General features: G+C 39.0%; 1 protein-coding gene across 1 annotated transcript in view; it reads left to right on the top strand.

Moving 5' to 3' along the window:
* GABRB3 (gamma-aminobutyric acid type A receptor subunit beta3) overlaps positions 1-15,229 on the top strand; it is a 227,438-nt gene extending 212,209 nt beyond the window's left edge. Inside the window, exons 8-9 of the mRNA XM_045795434.2 lie at positions 1,681-1,925; positions 10,593-15,229. Coding sequence (XP_045651390.2) covers positions 1,681-1,925; positions 10,593-10,934 — 587 coding nt within the window. The 3' untranslated portion in view covers positions 10,935-15,229. The remainder of the gene's footprint in view (positions 1-1,680; positions 1,926-10,592) is intronic.
* Positions 15,230-24,415: the final 9,186 nt, after the last annotated feature.

The raw sequence follows: 24,415 nt of genomic DNA, 5'->3' as shown, positions 1-24,415 counted from the left end.
TACTCAATTTCCATATATTCCATAAGCTCTCATGGTTTGCAGTTACACACAAAAATAGTTTCTCAGTGCCTCAATTCCCTCCTCTACTTTTCATAGCAGTTTAGAGGTGGGTGGAAGGAAAGAATGTGCTAGTGACAGAAGACTGGGCTTTATTCCCTGCCCTCCAGATGGTCCCTAGCAAGTAGAGATCCGTGGTCTGGAGGTTCTCTCTGTGGGACACACAGGATAAGGATGCCTACCTCCAATGATAGGATGGGAATCTGGAAGGCATCAAACTAAGATGCTTAACAAATTCAAACCCTCCACTGGAGAGTTGGGTGGGATCTGGGATCTCAGAGAAGTGCCTTCGGTGGAATCATATGTAGAGGTGGTCTGGGCTCTGCTCTGTGTCTTGGGAACACTGACCTCTCTGGCCTGCACTGTCCTCTGGCCTCAGTGACATCATGTTTTTCAGGTTGCCGTGGCTGAGGGACCAGGGCTAAATCTCTCACTTTCAAAAGTCTCCTTTTTGAGGGAAGGCATGACAATGAGGAGGAAGTGTTTCTCTCCATTGAGTCCTAGAAGACACAGGAATAATTGCATTCAGTGGCACCAGTTAAATGGATAGAAAAGAGCTGACCCATTTGGAGCTGTCTTGCTTCCTTGAAACTTCTTAATATTTTAAGAGAGAGCAAGTTAGCTGTAGTATTTACTGTCCCATCAAGAAATGAGCAATCCATACCTTTCCTGCACGTGTGACTTCACTAAGTTCAACAAACTCTAGTCATGTCACTGACATGTCTCCTGCTCTCTGTAGCTTTAAATTGTGCAATATAGAATCTTTGTATTAAAAAAAAAAAAAAGTCCATTGCTATGGTAGAATTGTAAAATATGGTCCTTACATGTTTTTAGAGACTGGATTTAGCTCTGTTAGGGAAACAGAGATCATTCACACACTGCTATCTAGAGAATTCAACATTATGACATTAAAAAAAAAAAAAAAGGATCTGGTCAGTTCCCCCAGAGCATGACAAGATTCCATAGTTTGAATAAAGTCATTAGCCCTTGACTTCACCACGCATGTTCTGAGAATCTTGTAGAGACTCTTAGTTGAAGAGGGAAAGGACTCTGTAAGATCAACTGTCCTCAGGAGCTTCCCTGAAGTACTCAGGACTGGATCATGTCCTCTATCAGTTTTAAAAATCATTGCCTCATTCCCCTTTTCATAAAGCATTGTGGTAAGAATTGTTTTCTTTTGACAGGCAGGCTCGCTGAGCCCTCACTAATAGCCATAGATGACCCTGTTCTTTGAGTCTTCATAGATTCATTCTTCTTGGAAGCTTCTCATCGAGACACACTGTGTTTTATGTTAATTCCTGGGATCATTTTCATTTCTCCCAACTTTCCTAAAAAGCACATTCTCCTTTGCTGCCTACACATCTCCATATAGTCTCCATTGCCTGTCTCTGTGACCAGGTGCCATGGGGTGGTGCCCCGCCGGGGAGCAGAGATGTCAGCTTCCTGACCTGAGGGGTGGCCTGCTGCCCACACAACACGTTTCATGCTCTGTTGCTTTCTGGTCGCCTAATAATTCGATCTACTATCTCCAACTATTTCAAGCTGTTTGAGAAAATACAAAAGTGAAACATGAGGAATGGAGCTGCAAAGCTGCAGCCTCTCACCCTTCTGCTTCTTTTGTAGGGATCACGACCGTGCTGACGATGACAACCATCAACACACACCTTCGGGAGACGTTGCCCAAAATCCCCTACGTCAAAGCCATTGACATGTACCTCATGGGCTGCTTTGTCTTCGTGTTTCTGGCCCTTCTGGAGTATGCCTTCGTCAACTACATTTTCTTTGGAAGAGGCCCTCAAAGGCAGAAGAAGCTTGCAGAAAAGACAGCCAAGGCAAAGAATGACCGTTCCAAGAGTGAAAGCAACCGGGTAGGCCCTCCACCAGCCTGACCACTCACCATCATGCCTTCCACAGACCCACCCCACCTCCTGCTACTCAGCAGTCACTACAGTCACTTACAATACATTTAAGAAGTTGTGTGGGCTTTTGATCATAACCTGAAATGTTGCCTCCTGCAAGTCACTGAGTTTTAGATAAAACCAAAATTAGTGCAGTTGCTGGAGAAGACACAAGCTTCCAGTTTCCTCTGAAAAAAAAACAGAACATGTGAATACCATGTGGGATGTTGGCTCTGAACTTGACAGGCAAAAGCATGTTTCCAAAATGTTGCAATATTCCTTTACTGATAAAATTACAAATTTGACTGTCCAGCATGCCACTGTTCTCTTACATTCTGGGAAGACCCCTCTGTCATCTGCCCACTAACTGGCATAGTCCCCTAGTCCAAGGTACTTAGCGCAAGGAAGGAGTGGTGCTCTGTTCGAGGGCTCTCGTAGATCTGCCCTGGCCCTGCCCCCTGCAGGGTGTCTTCGCAAAAGTCAGAGCCTGGCAGAGCCAGATAGCAGTAGCCAAGGACGGTGCATTGCTTTAGGAAGCCCTTGGGCTGTACACTCCGAAAGAGACCATAAATTAGGTTCACCCCCTCCAGCCCAGCTCAGCATCCTTACATCCTTCCGGTTACAAAGTAACTCTGCAATTACATGTCATTTCGTTGTTTTTTTTTTTTTTTTTTTAATAAAAACAGTATGCTATCAATTATAAACACTACTTTAATGAAAGCACATTATAGTTTCTATGTAATTTTTGTCTTTATCTTTTTACCCCATTTTTGTCTTTATCTTCTTGCACCCCATCAAGTTCTCAAAAATATATTTCTCCGTTTACACCCTGCACTTGCTCCTACATTTCTTTATTATTTAATTCTTCTTGCTAAACTTACTTATTTCTCAAGCCTGTGGTCTTTTTCTTTTTCCCATGCTCTTAGTGTATGTCGTGGGTCTGTTCCTTAGAGGACCGCAGCAGCTCCTCAGAGTATTCGCTGTGTCCATAGACCACTGGTGGCCCAGAATAGGTTCACAAACATTCATGAATGAATGCAGGCAGTTAAATGAATGTAAATGGTTCCCATCCTTTCAGCAAAACATAAATAGAGTTGGTCAGAGAAACCCAGGATCTGTGAAAAATATCAGGCTTCCACAGGCAAAATTATCCTGAACTTCTTACTGGAAAATATACTTAGTACCACACTGTTATGTTCCTAAATAAGTCTGCATCCTACTATGAATACACAATATGCTTTGGTCATGCTGTTTCCAAGGAAACAAATTCATCACATCATTATTGTTTCCATCACACAGATATACAGACACACATACACATACAATACTGTTTTTCCAAATTCCATCATAATTTAAACAGATTATAAATTTGTTTCCTTTCTTCTAAATGAGATGATTTAGAACAGTCAAATTGTTGTGCTACAGAAATACCTTTTTGAGTGTGAACCTTAAAATTTAAAGCAAAAACAGAAATACCTCTAACATGCACAGAGAAAAGTAGCAGAATGTGAAAAATATTTTATGTCAGATATTATATTGTAAATCAGATGCAGAGAAAAATTTAATTTTATTCACAAGGCCATTTTTATTGTTTTTCTGAAGATTTGTCTCTGTGTTTTCTCAGCAGCTTTGTTAAAGCCTTTACATGTTCATATTTTTAAAAATCTATAATTGTAGATCAGCTCTTAAGGTCTGAAGTTGATATACATATTCATAGATACTAGTTTTAAATGCATATTTGATATTCTTAAAGATAAGCATTAAAAATTATTGATGACCCAACATCTAAGACTTTAATGATAATTTTCAGATGGAAATGAATCTCCCAAAAAGCTTATATCATGTGATGTGGATGAGTTAAGGGAAAGTGAGAAGAGAATCACAAACTTCATGCAAAACAGAAATGGCACTATGTACCTGGCCAACACCTTCAAGAAGTCTTTGTAATTATAATTATTCATTCATTCACTTTCAGAGATATCTTTCAGGATTGTTTGTTAGCGTGGCCAACAACAGCCTCAGGAAAGCCCATCTGTGTTATAGATGGGAACCCTGGGACTCAGAGGGCTGCACCTGTCCTTGGACTGAAAGAGGACACTGGGCTGACCAGAGGGATTTGCACTGCCATTGTCTTTCTGAGGTCACCTTTCCTGTCCTGTAAGGGATGTCAGGGTGGTGCCCTCAGGGACTCTGCAGGCCACCAAGAGGGATCTGTGCCACCCATGACTATCTTTGGAATGATGGTGTTAGTGACCTTACTATAAAACCTTAAGTAGATTTTCTTTATATTCAGTGGTTGTACACTATTTTAACTTAGTGGTTGATTCATGAATACATAAACTGTTCACTTATTCACTTAGTTTCTCCTCAGACCAGTGGTGCAATGTAAATCATGCCCTTAAATTCTTTGCTTTCCTGAATAGTTTCTATACTCAAGAGTTAGTCTTTAGATTGTGATGCATGCATTATGTTACTAGACTTTGATATTTTTCAAGTTGACCAATTGGTATTTGAATTTCATGAAGTGGCAGAAAGTTGTAATTCCTCCAAGGTATCAGAGCTGCAGACTTGACATCATTCCTCTTACTAAAGAGCAAGATTTCTCTCCTCACATGACAAATACTTTTTTTAAAAAAATTTCTAATAGAGTATTTTACTTATATAGAAGCTTGAAGGTAATTAGAGAATGAGTGTCAATAAAGTGCCAACCTGGTGAGAGATTCTAGAAAAAAAAATGAAAACCCCTTTGTGATATATTCTGCATCAGATGTTTTCCACCTTTGAATATTTGTGCCTGTCAAGATTATAGAACAGGAAGAAAAACTATATTAAAATCATTGATTCTAATTATAGTAGATATGAGACAAACTCTTCAAAATATAAAGTATTCATGACATGCTTTAATTTTTTTTTTCATGAAATGCTTTAAAAAATGCAAGTCATCATCTGTCATTCTATACAGGGCATTTCAGTCTTGTGTTTCACTGACACCACTTCCATCTGTTTTAAGATTTAAATTTTAGATGATAGGAAAAGATTAGCATCTTTTGGGGACATATTTGTTTAAAATGTTTGGTTTCTAAGATTTAACACATTTTAATAACTCCTTTAATTCTTTTAGAAAAAAAAATCTTCTCATAATGTTTTTGGAAATTTTCTACACATTGCTTCACTTTTAAATGAAAACTATGTAAATGTGAAACTGTAAGTCAAAAACGTCCAAACCAATTTACGCTAAGCTCTAATTATCCAATATATGTTCAAATTTCCTCTCAACATTATTGTTTCCATTACAAGTGTTCACCCACTCTGAAATAGAAATCATGAAAAATAGTGTTGGTTCTTTGAGACCTACCTCACAAGAGCTATGTCCTGAAACGGCTGCAAGGTAGCCATAAATGTCCAAAGCACCCAAGAGCACTCTGATTCTGTAAATTATTGATGATATTGGGTTTGGCTTCCCGTAAGGTAGGTTTCCTTCACTAGAGTCAAGGACACAAGCTTAGATCTCTGTCCTCATGAAGTCCTTTCCCAAATGCACAGCACTGGCCACACGGGACTTGAGAAGACAGGATATCGATTCAAACAAATTTGTCATTAAGTCTTGAAAAATCAACTCAATATTCAGTTGACCTTATTTCTTGTGTTTTCTCCATTCTCCCTGTGTGCTGCCCCAAAATCACTGTGTACATTATCATCTCTTGCCTTGGATTGCCTTGGATTTTCTCTTTCCAGAATTCCTTTCTTCTTCATCCACATCTTCTGCTCCTTCAAGACCTAAGCCAGATGCTCTTCTCCATGACATTGCCCCAGATTTTTTTTTTCTACTACTTATGTCCATCCTGCCTCTGTCACTCCCTTATACAAGAAATTGGTTTTGTCCCTGTTCTCCTAACCTCCATGGCACATGCTCTGCACGTATGAAATGGCATGTTACATTTCACGTGGCCACCATGCTTTGTCTGCTAAACAGCATTTGATTCTTTGCACCAACCAGAATGTGCACACTGTGGCTCAGATATGTAAATGCTCATGGAATGTGTGCCTGTGAGTGAGTGGTATTTGTCATCAGAACACCATGTTCTGGTGATGTGGTGTGTTTTTTGACTTTTCTAGTGGGAAGAGAAGGGAATATTCTCAAATGCATCTTTTAAAGCCAGGTGAAGCTAAATCATTAGAACCATTTACATTGATCAGAATTAGCCTCTCACAAAATATTCCCCTCCCTGCCTTTAAAAAAAAGGCTTGTCTTCATTTGGTATTTCATTCTACAAAGTCGTTATTTATAATCTCCTAGATTTTGATAAAGAGAGCTTTTCATATGGCATTTTTTTATAACTAAAAAAGAGACAGTATTGTTGGCATGTAGTTAAAAATGTGTTTAAGGTTCATTATGCAGTATTTTTTTTTAAATGTGTTTGTTGATTACTTGAAACTGTCACCTGCTAAACCCATTAAGGGTAAGGATCTTTTCTTATTCAACTGTTAGGGTCTCTCACCTAGCACAGGGCACGGTACATGATACAGAGCAGATATATAGTAGGTTTTTTTACATGAACAATCCCAACAGTTCGGACCCTTTGTGTGCATGTCTCCAGTGAAGTATCCACCTTCCTAAGGGGACCACTTGGCTTTTTATCTAATGGTTTTGCTGTACTTAAAATGTTACATAAAATGGAGAGAAAATTTTTTAGAGTTAAATGATGTTTTTTTTTCTACCTTTAGGAAAATAATTTCAGTCCTCTGAGGTTCTAATTAATATATAGTAAATCACTTATTATTATTGGAAAGTATAAATTCCACATGACGACTTAAAAAAAGCAAGCATCTGTCACCTTTGGTTATTCTCTGATTCAAATTTAGATAAATTTTGTTTTAAATATATCAGCTCACTATTTAAGAAGGTCTATTTAAAATATCGGTCAGTTAAATAACATCTAATTGAGCCGATTTGATAAGTGATCTCAGTTTGTTATATCTCCTTAAGTGATAATATATTTCCTGTCATGATTCAAAAACAGATATTTGGTAGGGTATTACACCTATTCATTGCAGTACTAAAATACACTGATTACCTCCCACTCAAGGAAAAGATGCCCGAGTGAGCCGGGCAGCTCATTCCCCATCCTATTCTCACCTGTGTGGCATAAAGCACAGTGGAAAGTGCTGGAGAGAGGTGAAGACTACTAAGAGGGTTCTCTCCTCTAGCACCCTGCTTTTAATTTTCCTTTGTATAAAGGCCAACTCAGCTGACCCCATGGCGCTCTCCTTTCTGCTATTTTTCGAGCTAGCTGCCCATAGCCTTCAAAGCAGTTTCAAATCACCCCTTTCTTAGGGAGAGTGACTACTGGCACAGAGGACATGCTTGGCCCACTCCTTTGCCGGCCTTTCTTTTGTTGCCCCTCCCTTTTCAGCCACACCTTAATGTGTGTCTCAGGCTTCCCCTTCTACAGCCTCTTCTTACAGTGAGAGACTGTCTCCCAAAGCACTGGAGGCTTCACTGATCGTGAAGACAGGCAAACAGACCTTTTTGGGGTTTTGTTTTTTGTTTTTTGTTTTTTGGTAGGATTTTACTGATAACCATTCCAGGGCAAGATAAGATATAGATATGGAACACATGTTCCAAATTCTTACAAAGGTCTAACATTCCTGGTAGTTTTGAGATACAAGCCCCATTTCAATTTTTCCCTCTACTGGATTAAAAACTGTCAGTGCTGGGTCCCTACCCCCAAGAATGGGTCTCCACAAAAGACCTTCTCCCCAGTATCTGGGTGCTTTCTTGGTCCGTTTGCATCTTCCAGCACCCCCAGGCTGGCAGTCCTCCATTCTAAGGAGATCATGGGTCTTCACAGTCCCTCCCCACTATGGCACTGCTGGCCCTACGGTTCATGGGCAGCATCACTGAGAACTGTGCACAGCCCAGGATAATGTGTGCCTGTTGCTTCTACCCCACCCCCTGCACCCCACGTGGGTGGTGTGAGTGTTTCTGCAGAGAGCTGAGGAAGTGCCAAGAGGTCAGGGTGGCAGGCAACTCTCTCTCAACCCCTTTTCCACTTCTTCACTGAGAAGATACAGAAATGAGTGGTGATGGCGGAGCACCACTGTTATGTGGACACAGCACGTGTTGGGAGTGCTAGGATTTGCTGCAGTGGCAGGAGGGGAGCCTTGCTCACAGCCTCTTGGCATTTCTCCTTCAGACTGCGCTGAAGGAAACAGAAGGAGTGCGGTAGACTCCAACAGTGGTCCCTCTCCTTACTTCCTCTTCTCAGATGCATCTTTTACTCTTTACTCTGCATCTTGGGTTGTAGTTCAGAAGAATGTCAATTTTCTACCTAGAAATCACTGTTACTTCTTACTACCTGCAAGGTAAAGTTGAAATTCCTTAATGTAATATACAGAGACCCTTACTGGGTTAACTGTAATGTGCATTCCTCTTCATCAGGGGGGTGTATTTCCTTATTATAAAATTTTAGGAAGATGGTAATGACACTGATAAGAAAGACCATCATCCCATCAGCTGTGAGCTTAGCATGTGCCAGGACCCATTCCCTCCAAAGTCCCACTCAGCTAGTTTGCCTTTCTCAAAACACTTCAGGCATTTTTCAAGCCTTTGCTCGTGATTTTTTTTTTTTTCTGCTCTTTGCTGAAAAGTTTCTATTCATTCTTTGAGGCCCAACTCAAATGCATTTCTCCTCTGAAATCTTCCCTCTTTCCCCCTGTAGTAGTTTTGATTGCTATCACAACAGATTACCACAAATGTAGCCACTTAAAACAACACCCAGTTCTATTGGTCAGAAGTCCAGTGCAGTGGGGCTCAGCTGGGTTCTCTGTTGAGAATCTCAGGACACTGAAATCAGGGTGTCTATGGGGCTGTGTTCCCTTCTGGAGGCTCTGGAGATAGATCTATCTCCAGACTGATTCAGGTTGTTGACCACAGTTTCTTTCGATTGTAGAACTGAGACCACTGTTGCCTCCTGGCTGTCAGCTGGAGCCAGTCTTTGCTCCTAAAGGCTTCCCCATTTCTTCCTATGCTTTATCTGCAGTGCCCTCTTATCAATAGAGAATCCAGTTTCTCTCATGTTGCAAATCCCTCTGCTCTCACCTCTGCCTCATCTCTCTTTCCCTCTTGCTTCCGGCTGGAGAATATCCTATACTTTTGAGGGCTCGTGTGATTAGATTAGGCCCACCTGAATAATCCAGGCTAATCTCCCTATTGTAAGGTTCATAAGCTTAAATATGTTTGCAATGTCCCTTTTGCATGTAAGGTAACAACATACTCACAGATCTGGGGAGTAAGGGGTGACATCCTGATGACCACACCTCTCCTTCTCCAAGCATAATTGAACGGTACTCCCAAATCATGGGGTAGAGTCTGTTTTGGTGTCTTTGTGCCAGAGTCTAAGTGGCCCCCAGATGTTCGCAGCCCTTCCTGTGTCTGGGCTACCTTGGTGTCTGGGAGTCACCCCACCTGTGGTCTTGGTTCTGCTCAGGTCTACACAGGCACCTGCCTCTTCTTAGTTGGGAATCTTCCCTCCACACCTCACCTCCTTCATATCTAGCATAATACCTTTAATGAAACTAAGAAGTATACAGAAGATGGGAACATGCAAATTAATATGTATTAATAAGTTATTTCTCCACAAAATAACTGCTTTTGTGAAAGTTTCATGGAAGAAGCCATAGACACTTAATCTAGTTCTAGAAGAAAGGGTAGGCTTTCCACAGACAAAGATAAGACAAGGAAGATGGCCCTCCAGCAAATGAATGAAGATGGGTGGGGAAACATACAGCATGCTAGAAAGCAGTGAGACCCAGGGGACTGTGGATTGGGCCACGTGGCCCTGAGAGGGGTTGGCACTGCTCAGAGAGAGAATTACAGACCACTTAGAAAGGACTCCACTGAGGATCCCTAGCCTCAGGTATGCTCCGTGGAAATTTCATGGCAGGCCAACAAATAAACAGATGGACCATTGACATCATCATGAAAGGTCTGAAGCTGTATTTAACACAAAATGAAATGTTATTTTAAAGTTTGGCTCCAATGTCTATCTTAAATATAGCCCTTAGAAAGGAGACCTCCTGCCAGGACCAGGATTGGGCAAGGAGATCATACTTGGGTAGGAGTCTGTATCTACCCCCATCGAAGTCATCAGGAGTGTCCATTCATCATAGGAGTATTGGCTGGTTCCTCCACAGTAATGTGAATACTTTTGTAGAGTCAGGAAAGGGGGCAAGCTGACTTCTAAAGAAGATTGAGAAAGTATAGTTTCCATCCAGTGTCCAGTTATGAAAAATGGTTAAAATACGTAATTTAACATCTTGAAAAGAATTTGTACTTTAATTTTGTCTTCAGTAAGGACTTATATCCATAATAGGAAATTTCAATTTAAAAAAGCCCCTTTATTTATTCCAATCCCCTATGTGAGAATTTTTAAATTGAGGAAATAAAATCTCTAAACTGTAGTTAAGGCTTCAAAATGACATTTTCCATGAAAACAGTGCTGGGTTTGACAGATGTGCAATTTCTCATAATGTATGTGATGTGATTGCATGGTATAAGTCTGTACTGGGTTTGGATATGAAAATTAGATTTACTGGCATGCTACCTGTCTAACGACGTGTTTTTTCTTCGATTAGGTGGATGCTCATGGAAATATTCTATTAACATCCCTGGAGGTTCACAATGAAATGAATGAGGTCACGGGCAGCGTTGGTGATACTAGGAATTCAGCAAGACCCTTTGACAACTCAGGAATCCAGTACAGGAAACAGAGCATGCCTAGGGAAGGGCATGGGCGACACATGGGGGACAGAAGCATCCCGCACAAGAAGACCCATCTACGGAGGAGGTCTTCACAGCTCAAAATTAAGATCCCTGATCTAACCGATGTGAATGCCATAGACAGATGGTCCAGGATCGTGTTTCCATTCACTTTTTCTCTTTTCAACTTAGTTTACTGGCTGTACTATGTTAACTGAGTGACTGTACTTGATTTTTCAAAGACTTCATTTAACACTGAGTGAAATATTACTCTGCCTGTCAAGTTTTTATACCTGTACACACACACAGACACACACACGCAGACACACATATATACATACGCAATTGTATATATATGTGAACTTTCTCAGCATATATATAAAATACACGTGTATATGAGGATGTATGTGTATATGTTTATACACACGGGTATAAGTACCCATATGTATGCCAAACAAATACACATACATATATACATTTTGCAGCTATGGACAATTTAACACAGGATGCATATTAAAGAAAGTCATAGTTTTTTCTTTTTTAATTGAAAGGGACAAGCATCGTCTAAATATTATGCCTTGAGAATGAGGGCGTGAAACACAATATCATCCCAAAATGTGTCTTTTATTATCATAAGTTAGATGTTTTAGTTTAAAAATCAAAAGAAACTCTTAGTTAATCTTCAAAAACTCATACAGTGATATTGCTAGTTTAAAATGAGTCACACACTTCATATCCTTTCTGTTTACTAAGCGAAGGCTTTTCAGCTTTTTTGGTGATGGGGTTTACTTTCATCGGGCATACTTTTTGTGTACTGGCTTAGTGGAAAAAGTGAGCCACTAGTGTGTGCTCACCTGTTGTCTTAAACATAGATAGATCCCACGTTGATGTCTGAACGCCCATCTTTTGAAAACCCATCAGGAATGGATGGCATCTCATTTTAAGTACTCCGATGTACAGTGTATTCTTTTGTTCACTTGGAGTGGATCCAGCTTACTTGTCATGCAGGAACACAGTGGCATGTTTTGGCAATGTTTAGTTGACATTTCAATCACTGAAAATGTGCTCCACATCTCCTATGGATTTCTAGGCCTGATATCTAACAGAAAGTATAGACGTCTCAGGTTATTTGTTACTCTAAGGTAAAACCATCTAGGATGATTTTCCCCCTTGTCTTTATGTTATCAATCACTCTTACAACATTGTATGTTAATATAAAATATATTTGCATAATATGCATATATATGTATATTTACCAAGATTTTCTTTCTTAATGCTTGCTATCATGGCAGCATGCGATGTCATATTTTCCTTTACGTGATGTAACTACTTTCTGTTATCTAGAATTAAGATTGAAGCTTAAAACACTTCTACTGTTCAATTTCAGAAACCAAGAAACATCTTCATGCCTTTATTTCTGTATCTGACATAGTTCATAAGCACATGCAACTACTCCTAGTTTAACTAGGATGCTGCAGGAACATGACCAGTACACACCACGCATCACCCAGTGACCCATGACCGTTCTCTTGAGGCAAAGGAGAGCAACCTGACAACAAACACAGTCACTTTTGGTTCCTTCTGATCCACAGCCTCATCAGTATTTGGACTTTTTAAAGCTCGTAGAAACAAGACAAGGTGCACCGGTTTCATAGACGCAACCTTAACTTACTATTTAGATGAGATCTTTCTAAAGAAAAAAAAAGAGATGATATATTTTTTGTAAACAATATTTCTATCACAGGCCTCCATAAACTGAAATGACTACAGTTGTGCAAACAGATGTCACAGTGAAGTTAAGCATTTGGAGAAAAAAAAAAAGCAAAATATTCAGGAAAGAACTGCTAAATTAATACTTTATCCCAACATGCCACATATGCCTCACCCTCTCTGTTCTATCCAAAACCAGTAACCAAAATCTCGTCCAGTACTCTATTAGCTGGCACCTGTTTGTCCGCTTAGATAGAGGCACCACCTTCCCTGAGGATGTATGTGGTGTGGGCTATCACCATAAGCTGACCACGACTTGATTTTTCTTTGGCGGCCATAGCGATCTTTAATTTGTGGGAGTCTGTCACAGTTCAAGACCCACTGTCAGGTAAAACATAACCCACAAAATCTCATGCTAGAAGCAATGACCAGTTTTACACCCTTTCCCCTCCTTCATTCTGACCTTTCTTCAACACCTTCTTCTACCCGCTGCTCTCTAGTTTTATCTCTAGTTTTTTTTTGTCTGGAGACTAGCCAGTGATCTCTTGGTCTTGGGCTTTTCTCTGACAATTTTTTTTTCATGGGTAACAATGAGGGATCCTAAAAGTTAAACAGATTGGGAAAAACCTTGTAAGTGGCCTTATCATTGTTAACATGTTAAAGAAAAATAGACATTTGTGAAGACCTTATCCCTTTCAATACTTCAGGTATCTTTTTCTGTATCCAGTGATTCAAGGAGTGAGCTCCACATGCAGAAGAGGGACCCCAAAATGCAAATGAACATGGACAAAAGCAGTCAATGATCGATTTAAGTGTACAATTTATACTATTCAGAACTGTGACATTAATTTTTTCTGGGAGAAAAAGGATTTAAAACATTTTTTGATGCATAGTTGAGGTACCCAACTATCAAAGGCAGAGACCCCATGGGGCTCAGAAGAGCTGCAGTCTACTTACCAAGGTTTTCTGGATATAAATTTGCATGGTATAGTCATAATAGCTTTTGAGCTTTTTATATGCATTTGGCACCAAGACTGGGATCCACAACTTTGTAGACACTGCGATGAAGTTAACATAATAGCTATACTATAAATAGTGTTTGTAACTACACACATACATACATACACACACACACAAATACACACATATATTCTGTAAAAAAAAAACAACAACTTTTTAAGATTCTTGGGTATGTGTTTGCTTTACTCCATTTCAGAAGAAAATTACTTTTCTTCTAATAAAATTATTTTATAGCTTCTCCATTTTTAAAAGTTGTGAGAAATATTGAGAAGCAGAACTCTGTGCTGACAGAAGAGAGTTGAGTTTGGTTCTCTGTTCTGTTACAATGACCTCTCATTACTCCACAGTAGTTACTGGAGCCAGTGAGCGAGCTGTATTGATGAATTCTGAACCCAGACCTCTGACATTAATGTGAGGTGGCTGTTACCCTCGTCCAGACATCTTGAGTAAGGAGAGAAAAGTTGAATTTGGAATATAATGATATTTCTTTCTCAACAACTGAACGTAATAAAAAGTTAATTTTCTTTGTAGTCCTGTCTTTCCAAAATGCTTCACAGGGGCTCAAAATGTACAGAAGAATTTCGCTCTGACAGTTTGTTACTACCCGTATTCAGATATACTTGAGACAACTCAAGAGCCCTACTACATAAATCCCTACAGAGAAAGACTGATAAGACTTGAGTAATCTTTAAAACAAGTGTTATTCTTGTTCACCGACCCCAGGACTGTAGAGGGGTTTCACTGTCTATACCATGAGACATTCATATCCCCCCAGAATTAAAAATGAACTAGAAAGTATGTCATGATAATATTCCTGTTAGGTTTGAAGATTACATGTACATCTGCAATATCATGTGTTTTTAATGCCAGCACCCAGAACTTTTGGCATATTCAGTCATTCAGATTAAAGGCACTTTTCCCCTGTGCAGTTTTGGAATTAACATTTTCACCTAGGAGATATCTCAGAGATGATGCCACACACGTTTGGGACTGGCTTTAAGGCGACAGGCACATTTCAGCTGCAGGTGTTCATTTTCAGCATCTAGTAAATAACCCCATTGGTGTTAGTCCCACAATGGTGTGTTTGATAAAAGAGAATATGTCTAACTTTGAATCTCCTGGCTTGAAATTATAAACCATCTCATAATTCTTACTTAATGCCCCACCCGAAAAAAGTCCTTATTTCTGGCCATTTTTATGTCAGCAAAACTGAACAATTGGTGAAATATTTTGTTACTCATGGAATCGACTCTGGCTCTCATCTTATGTGAGCCATTGGTCAGAGTAACATTGAATCGTGGGGCAAAGAGCTGCCCAGGTGGATTAAATTTTCCCAGGACACTAGCTAGTGTGCCTTGGATTGATTACCTCTTCTACTGCATTGAAAGGTGCCATGTTTTCCGAAATACTCAATTCCCAACACCTGGGTAAACAGTGACCTCCCAGAGAGTGGCGCACATAACATGCCTCTCCCTAGGGTGAGCCCCATAAACATGTTTTATCATTCTTGTCTCATATTTCTACTTCACAAGTCAGTGAGTGTGTTCAAGGTAAGTACAGGATTATTCTAGTAGGAATAGGCGATTGCTGTCATGATCAATTCCCATGTTGATTTCACTTCATTGTAAAGATAAATTAAAACCCAATTTTGCTTAAGCACATTGATGTAATTTTTTGGTATTATTTGACATGAAAAAAAACAGCAAAATTGAGTGATAGATACAATATGAAACTTGTTGATGAATGAATTCAAATTTATTAAAAAAGAACTAACTGACTTAAATATGAAGACTGATTTTTTTTTCTTCCTTAGCCATATTTTGGTGAAATGGTGTGCTTATTTTAATTCCAGGTATTTTTAGATGCACATGCCCATTTAGGTTACTCAGGAAGTCAAAGGAATAAGCTCAAAGCTGACTGCATGTGAGAACAACCGAACCATGACATTTCTTTAAAAATCATGATTTATTCTGAACTTCAAAAGACAGCTAGACACACAGAGATCCTGCTTGTCCCTGTCTTTCAAATAAGTGTTTAAAGAGAGAAATATTTTTATATGAAAGACCAAGGGAAAACCTACCAATAATCTCTGGCACAGGTGGTATTGGTCCTTACTCTTTAGTTTTTCAGTACTAACAGGCTATTTCCCTTGTTTCCTCTCCAGTGAGAAAGTAACAAGCAATGTCTATGAATGAATGCATGAATGCATGAATGAATGCATGAATGAATGAATGAATGAATGAATGAATGAATGAATGAATTCAGATCCTCAGACACCTCAAGCCAGATAGAACTTTTATTGAGAAATACATCTGTAAGCTCCCAGAAAAGCTGCTGGCTCACCCGCAAACACCTTAAAAGGAAAATCCCCACTGTGGTTGTCAGTCTTACAAAATGTCCTCAGCCCGTTAAATCCTAAATTTATCTACTCTAAACAAAATAATACAATTCTTCAGTAATTCTTTACAGGGCCTGTAACATTCTTTTTTTTTCATCATATGTTTTTACATCCCTGATCTACTTTGGGACCCTTACTTGGACATATTTCATACTAATGCTTCATCTAAGACTAGAATATCACTATGGGAACATTTCTTGCCTACTCCGTGAAGCTGTAACACTATTCATTCAGATGACAAGTTTAAATTACCAGTAACTTCAGAAAAAAAAAAGGATTTTCAAATTTTGACTGAGTTTCTGAAGTCTTCTTTCAAAAGCAACCCACTTTTGATTAACCAAAAAAGCCTCACTAAATGCAGGGCACAATTATGCCCAGAGCACCTCTATCCAGAATCTACTCAGTCCTATGTTCCCAGGGCTACTATGGCTCCTGTACACGTTTGGCACCATTTTACAATTTTTGCCTATCTCTTTTAAAAAAAAAAAAGATTTATTTATTTATTTGAGAGAGCATGAGCAGGGGTAGGGGCAGAGGAAGAGGGGAGGCAGACTCTGCTGAACAGGGAGCCTGAGACACAGGGCTTGATCTCATGACCTGAGATCATGACCTGAGCAGAAACCAGGAGCCCACGGATACTCAACTGCCACTCAGGTGCCCCTCACCCACATCGTTTTTATCAGCTTCTAAAGGGCAAGGATAGTCAACTCTCCTTTGAATGGGAAAAATTCTTCAGGAAAGATTAACTCTATGGCAGGTACAACATTAAGCCCCAATAGAACTAAATCAGCAATGGTTATTGATTGAGGAACTGCTGGCATTAGAGTGACTCACAGTCGATGGCTTTATTTTTTTTACATAAATAGGTTCCATTTAGAATCCACGGGCAAGCAATGCAGAGGGTACTTGTAAGCAAAATGCAGTCCTCTGAAATGGTGTGGAGTGGGTATGATGTATGTGTGTGCGTCTTAAACCAAATAGGAAATTAATTAGTGGCCTTGGTAGCCAGATGATCCTAAGAAAAATATCTTTACAATTGAAATCTCCATTTCTGATCCCCAGGTTTTTAAGCATTTGTCTCTTGACTCCATTTCTTAGATAAATATGTCAACACCCCTATCTTTTCATGAGTTTCTCTTTCTCCTTTCCCACCCCCCATCCTCTGTTAACTGTAACTGGAGTTTTATACTGCCAGGGTCCAACACATTTGCATGCTGCCTACAGTCATGAAGTTACATTTTACTATTTAATATTATGTTTGTAGATTGATTCTAAACAGAAACTAATGAAATAACCTGCATTATTGAGCTAGGTTTGGGTCCAGTTCAATGTTTAATATTTTATTTGAAGGCATAAAGATAAATCTTAGAAGAAGAAAAAAAAACATAAATACAGTAGTCAATAGTTTTTCTGACTGCAAAGTGGGTTCAAATGATGTGTAAGCAAAGAGGTGGCCTGGCAGCTGTTACTGCATTGTGGAGACTGAAAACTGTCCCATTCAGAACAGTAGCTACATTTCAGCCTTCAGGATTTTACTTATAAATTAATTCTAAAATTTCAAAAACAATGAAAAATGTTATCAAATGCATAAATATTCAAAGCAAAGCTAAGCAGTTTGTTCTGACTTCTTTGTGTGGTACCTCAACCTTGGGCTATTTGAGGGAGAATCTTCCGAGGTCCAGATGAAATGAATGACTTCTTCCTACACTACTTCATTTGATCCAAATCACACAACATGTATGTTTCATCAAGACCTTCCTGAGTTTAGTCCCTCCCAATCACCCACAAACACCCATTCTGGAGTTTCTAATTTGCATTCTTTTTTCTTAATAAGGAAGCCGTGTACCTAACATTATTCACCATCTTACTCATTAAATTTATTGTTTGTTATCCTTTCTATTTTTCTTCATGAAAATAATTTTCTTGGTATTAACTGACTTCCCATACAAATTAGGACTGCTTGCATTTTGACTTGCTGCAAAATTCTCATCCTACGATTTCTTTCCTTTGAACTCCAGGATTAGTTCCACCAACTTTTTAAATAGTCCAGTTCTTCTCTTTCTGGGTTTTATTCCTTGTTTTGCCAAAGTTCATCTTCTGTAAATGTTCAAAAAGTGAGTATGAGACAGAAGGTTTCTGATGATTTGCTTATCTGAATTCTTTCTTTGGTCTTTTTTGTTTACTTAGTAGTTAGCTTGGTATTGACGTGGATTCAAAGCAATCTCCCCAGAACTTCGAAATCACTGTAAAATTATATTTTATCATCCAGTGATATTGATAACAAGTTTGATGTCAGTCGATTCTTGTTTACTTATAGAGACTCACCCCTAACTTCTCAACCCACCCAGGATTAAGGAAGCTTTCATGACATCTTCATAGCATTTCATAAAGATGTATTTAATGCAAGTCTTTTTTGTTCACTGTGCTGCAGATTCTGAGTGAAACTCTGGATCTTTATCTCCTAGGCCTAACACTTTAAGAAAATGTCCTGTGCCTTTTTTCATGTGCTCTTACTAGTCAGATTTTGCACTTAACAGTTCTATACTTAACATATAACATTTCTTATTGCAGTTTTGTGTCTGTTAGCTATGTGTTCTAAGAGATTGACTTTAATAATTCTATTTCATTTTCTGAATAGCTTTTTTGAAGTATAAATGATGTATAAAAACTGCACATATTTAAAATGTGTAATTTGATCAGTTTTGACATATATGAAACGGTCATCACAACCAACATCATCACAACCAAAATTTTACTTGTGACATTTTGTAATATCTCCACCCCACTCTAGACACCCATTTCTGTCTCAAGCAACAAGTAATGAGCTTTCAAAAACTGATGCACTAGAGATTAGTTTGTATTTTCTAAAATTTTATACAAATGAAATAGTATGCACTCCTTTTCCTCTAACCTCTTTTACTCAGCATAATTATTTTGAGGTTCATTTATGGTGTTCCGGGTATCAATACTTCACTACTTTTTATTATTGAGTTGTATTCCATTGTTATGGATATCCACAATTTGTCTATCCATTCACCTCTTGACAGACATTTGGATTGTTTCCACTTTTTGGCTCTTGCATATAAAGTTGCTATGAACATCCAGTATGTTTTTGCACAGAAATATGCTTTCATTTTTCCTGGGTAAATATCTAAGAATGAAATAGCTGGATGGTGGTATATGCTTAACTTTTAATGAAACTGCCAAACTGTTTTCCAAAGTTGTTTTACCATTTACATTTCACCAGTTGTACATGTCACCAGTTGAGAGTACTAGTTCCTCCATAGATTCTCCAACACTTGATACAGTCATTCTTTCTAATTTTGGTTGTTCTAATACTTATATGGTGGTACTTCCTTTTGGTTTTAATTTGTGTTTCCTTATTGGCTAATGATATGGAGCATCTTTCCATGTATTTTGTTGCCATCTGTTTCTCCTCATTAAAAAAAGTCTGTTTAAATCGTCTGTCCATTTTTAATTGGTTTGTTTTTTTATCATGTTTTCAGAGTTCTTTGCATAGTTATACATTTCAGATACATATTATTTATCAGACATATGCTTTATAACTTTTTTCTTCCTGTCCATGGTTTACCTTTTCATTTTCTTAACAGCTTTTCAGAAAGCATAAGTTTTAAATTTTGGTGAGGTCTAATTTATCTATCTTTTTTCTTTTATGGGTTACGTATTTGGTGTTTCTAAGAAATCTTTCCCTAATCATAGGTCACAAAGATTTTTCTTTATATTTTCTTCTACAAGTTTTATATTACGGTTAGACTTAGGATACGTTTTGATTTAATTTGCATACGTTGTGAAATATAAATGGAAGTTCATTTTCTCCTTCCGCATATATCTAATTGTTCTAGCACCATTTGTTAGAAAGATAATCCTTTCCTTCATTGAATAGCTTTTGCATCCTTGTTGAAAATCAATTGTCCATATGTATGTGACTCCATATCAGGACTATCTATTCTGTTCCATTGCTCTGCTTGGCTATGTTGAGGTCAATACCACACTGTCTTGACCACTGTAGTTTTATAAGTCTCAAAATAAAATAGTGTTAGTTTACCAAATTCTTTTATCAAAGTCATGTTGGCTATGTTAGGACCTTTCCATATACATTTTAGAATCAACGTGTGTGTGTGTGTGTGTGTGTGTGCGCGCTACACACAAATTCTGAGAATTTGATTGAGATTACATTGACTCTACACACCATTGTGTGGAGAACTGGCATCCTAATAGTGTGGGTTTCTCCACCTTGCACGACATTTTGGCCCATATAATTCTTTGTTGTAGAAAGCTGTTCTGTGCATTGTCAGATGTTTAGCAGCATCCCTGGCCTTTACTGACTAGATTCCAGTAGCACAACCTGCTTCCTCAGTTTGGTGACCAAACATGTCTTCAGACACTGCTAAGTGTCCCCAGGAGTGGAAAATTGGGTGAGAATCACTGCTTTAATTTTTCTTTAATTTCTTTCAGCTGTTGTTTTTTATTTTAAATGTAGGGATTTTGTACATCTTTTGTTGGGTTTATCCCTATTATTTTATATTTTGGATGTTATTGTAGATGGTACTTTTTTAAATTTCAGTGTCTGATTGTTTGTTGCTAGCAAGTGGAAATGCAATTGATTTTTGTATATTGGTCTTTGTCTTAGTTTGGGCTGCTCTATTCTCTTAACTCTGTCCGAGAATAGTAAAGAGTTTCTTGGATCCCCAAAGTATTTATTCAACACTAATTTTTTGCTTTGGTTTATTGCAGTGTTTTATTTTATTTTTGGTTCTTTCATACGAGTGAGTTTTTTTCTAAGACTGATGGCCTTTTGTGGGTATTTTATGAGATAGGTTTTCTCAGGGTTTCTTTGTATCATAGATCTCATGCAGTTCTCTTTTACAACCAGGTTTTTCCTATAAATATAAAGACTAAATTAGAGGTCTGAATATGTTTCTGGAATATAAGCAGAAATATTGTATTTTAGGGTGAGCAAACAGTTAACTGACCTGAATGCTGGGGACCACCAGTGCCAGGACAAAAAGGGCCTCTCTTTTCTAGGCCACTTATTCCCCCTCCAGGAGGCTAGTACTTCATTGTTTTTTAATGTCTTTATTAAAGATATTTGTGAAAATTTTTTTCTTGTTGCTTATTTGTTTCTTTCTTGTGTGTGTGTGAGTGTGTGTGCGTGTGTGTGTGTGTGTGTGTGTGATAAAATTCACAGTACATGGGGTTGGAGGGAAGAGGATAGAGTGGCAGTGAGGGTGGAGTTCCAATGGGACTGGCTGTCCCAAATGGAGATTTCCAGTAACCTTCAGCTTTTTGGACATGTCTTTTCACACTGCTAACATCATTTATGTTCACTGTATAGCCAGTAAAATCTATTTACTTTATGACCTTTAGAAGAAAAAATTTGCAGATCCTTGCTTTAGATGTTTTAGATGAATGAGAAGCAAATGGTTTGGAACTTAGCTTTTTCGTTGAAATCACATTCTGGCATTAAGTCCCAAACGGCTTTTTTCTCAAACAATTATTCTTATCTTACTATTATAGACTGAAGAAGTAAAATTTTCAGCATATTACATTTAGTTAGCAGAGGATTTCTTTTTCCATCAAACCTGGATCTGGTCATAGCTTTAGCCACCTACTTCACTTATGACCCCTTAGCTCATTTTTTGATCCTTTAGTTTAATAGTAGGACATAGAATAAAAATTCAAATTTTATATTTTTAAATAAGCCAAGTAAAAATTATTTAGCTTTACTCCTTCAGAATTGAAATGATCTTACTGAGCTACATAAGAATAAATAATTGCTGGACTTACTACATTGATAATTCCTTACTTTCAAAAGAATAAGCCTCTCAAAGGAAGGAGAAGAAAACTTTCTGTAGGATATACTATGTTTAGTTATTTACAAGCTTTATTTACATTATCTACATAGAAAAATAAGATTATTTCTTTAAATAGTAAATAAATCTGAGCTAAAGGGAAACAAATACATTTCAGAGCCTTGAGTCTTTGATAGACAGTGTCCTGTTCCATGCCCCACCCATTAAAAACAAAAATGATTATTGGTGGAGACTTATCACATCAACTTTTACTCTGAGTGTGGCTCTGGGAATCATAAATAATTTAATTAAAGGTGACTGTCTCTAATAGTAAGAGGTTGAGTTTGAACATAGAAAGATCAATTAAACCAAAAAGTAGTTCTTTGGTAAGATTGACAAAATTTTAGGCAAATTTACCAAGAAAAGAGAGTGAGCCTGGTTAAATTACTAGACTCAGAAGTTAAATATAGGACATTATTACCAATCTTACAGAAATAAAAAGAATTATAAAAGAAAACTGTGAATAATTGTATTCCAATAAATTAGATAACTTAGATAAAATGGACACACTTGTAGAAAAACATAAACTACCAAGCCTACTCAAGAAGAAATATACATTCTGAAAAAACCTGTAACAAATGAAGAGATTGATAGTAATTTTAAAAATTACAAAGGAGAGACCAGCCTGAACATCCATGGAATCAGCCTGAGATGCAGGAAGATACATCTGGATTTCTACAAATGAACATCTCCAGCGCTGAGTATTGAGGTATGAAGCGGGGAGCCGTGAAACTGTGCACAGATATCGGAAGATAAACGGAAGGGGGAGGGAGCCACCGCGTTCGAGCACTGGGAAGTGGTAGCCACCTGCACTGGGGAGCGGGCCGACTCGCAGGTGGCACCCGCTAGACAGCAGATTGAGAACCTGAGCCGGGAGCGCGTGCGCTACCAGACTTCTCATGGAACTCCGGTGTGCTCACTGGAAGCAGACTGAGACCGGGAGCTCCGGAGCGCTGGAGCGTGGGGGTGGCTGGTGGCTGGCAGTGTTAGAAACACAAAGGACAGAGATGCACCAGCCCTGGAAGTGAGGGCTAGGATGCCGGGTGTGGGGCGCACATTCCGGGATGCTGCAGGGTTGAGCAGCACCGACAGTAACAGAGTTAAAGTGGCCAGAACACCAGTGGAGAACTGTCCGCGATACCTCTGTTCTGAGACAGAGGCTGAAATTCGGCTACTGCTGCTCTGACTCTCAAAAGAGGCACAGCAAACGGCCAGGGAAAGCCGCTAGAGAACAAAAGCCTGGAAATACCGGCTCACAGTGTGCCCATCCCCACCCCCCTCTCAGGGGACACGGAGACTCTACCCAAACAGAGTTGCCTGAGTATTGGTGCGGCAGGCCCCTCCCCCAGAACACAGAAGGCAGGCTGAAAAATCAAGAAGCCCACATCCCGGGGCACCTGGGTGGTGCAGTCATTAAGCTTCTGTCTTCAGCTTAGGGCGTGATCCCAGCATTCCGGAAAGGAGTCCCTCATCGGGCTCCTCCACTGGGAGCCTGCTTCTTTCTCTCCCATTCACCTGCTTGTGTTCTATCTCTCGCTGGTTGTCTCTCTGCCACATAAATAAATAAAATCTTTAAAGAAGAAGCCCACATCCCTAAGATCCCAATAAAACAAGGGCCCATGGCCTGGGTCCTGGTCAATAATTTGGGCTCTGGACAACCCCGCAACCTCTCCTCATCAGAATGACGAGAAGGAGAAGTGCTCCCCAGCAAAGAAAGGACAATGAGTCTGTGGCCTCTGCCACAGAACTAATGGATATGGATGTAACCAAATTATCAGAAATGGAATTCAGAGTAACAATGGCCAAGATGATGTGTAGACTTGAAAAAAGTATTAACGAAAATGTTAATGAGAATATAGAATCCCTAAGGGCGGAAATGAGAGCAAATCTAGCAGAAATTAAAAATTCTATGAGCCAAATGTACTCAAAACTAGAGGCTCTGACGGCCAGGGTCACCAAGGCAGAGGAACGTATTAGCGAATGGGAGGATGGGATAGTAGAAGAAAAAACGAAAATAGAAGCTGGACTTAAAAAAATCCACGCCCACGAATGTAGGTTACGGGAGATTACTGACTCAATGAAACGATCCAATGTCAGAATCGTCAGCATCCCCGAGGGGGTGGAGAAAAACAGAGGACTAGAAGAGATATTTGAAGAAATTGTAGCTGAAAACATCCCTAATCTAGTGAGGGAAACAAACATTCATGTCCAAGAGGCAGAGAGGACCCCTCCCAAGCTCAACCATGACAATCCTACGCCACGTCACGTCATAGTGCATTTCGCAAATATTAGATCCAAGGATACAGTATTGAAAGTGGCCGGGACAAAGAAATTTCTCACGTACCAAGGCAAAGTTATCAGAATTATGTCAGACCTGTCTACACAGACCTGGAATGAGAGAAAGTCTTGGGGGGGGGGACATTTTTAAAGCTCTTTCAAAGAAAAGCATGCAGCCAAGGAACCTTTATCCAGCAAGGCTGTCATTCAGAATTGATGGAGAAATAAAAACCTTCCAGAATCACCAGTCATTAACCAATTTCATAACCACGAAACCAGCCCTACAGGAGATCTTAAGGGGGGTTCTATAAAGGTAAAAAGGCCCCAAGAGTGATACAGAACAGAAAGTCACAACCGATACAAACAAAGACTTTACTGACGACATGGCATCATTAAAATCATATCTCTCAATAATCACTCT

Source organism: Ursus americanus, chromosome 28 (genome assembly GCF_024610735.1).
Source record: "Ursus americanus isolate L20-20 chromosome 28, mUrsAme1.1.p, whole genome shotgun sequence".
NCBI lineage: Eukaryota > Metazoa > Chordata > Mammalia > Carnivora > Ursidae > Ursus > Ursus americanus.
This window is presented reverse-complemented; position numbering and strand designations above follow the sequence as displayed.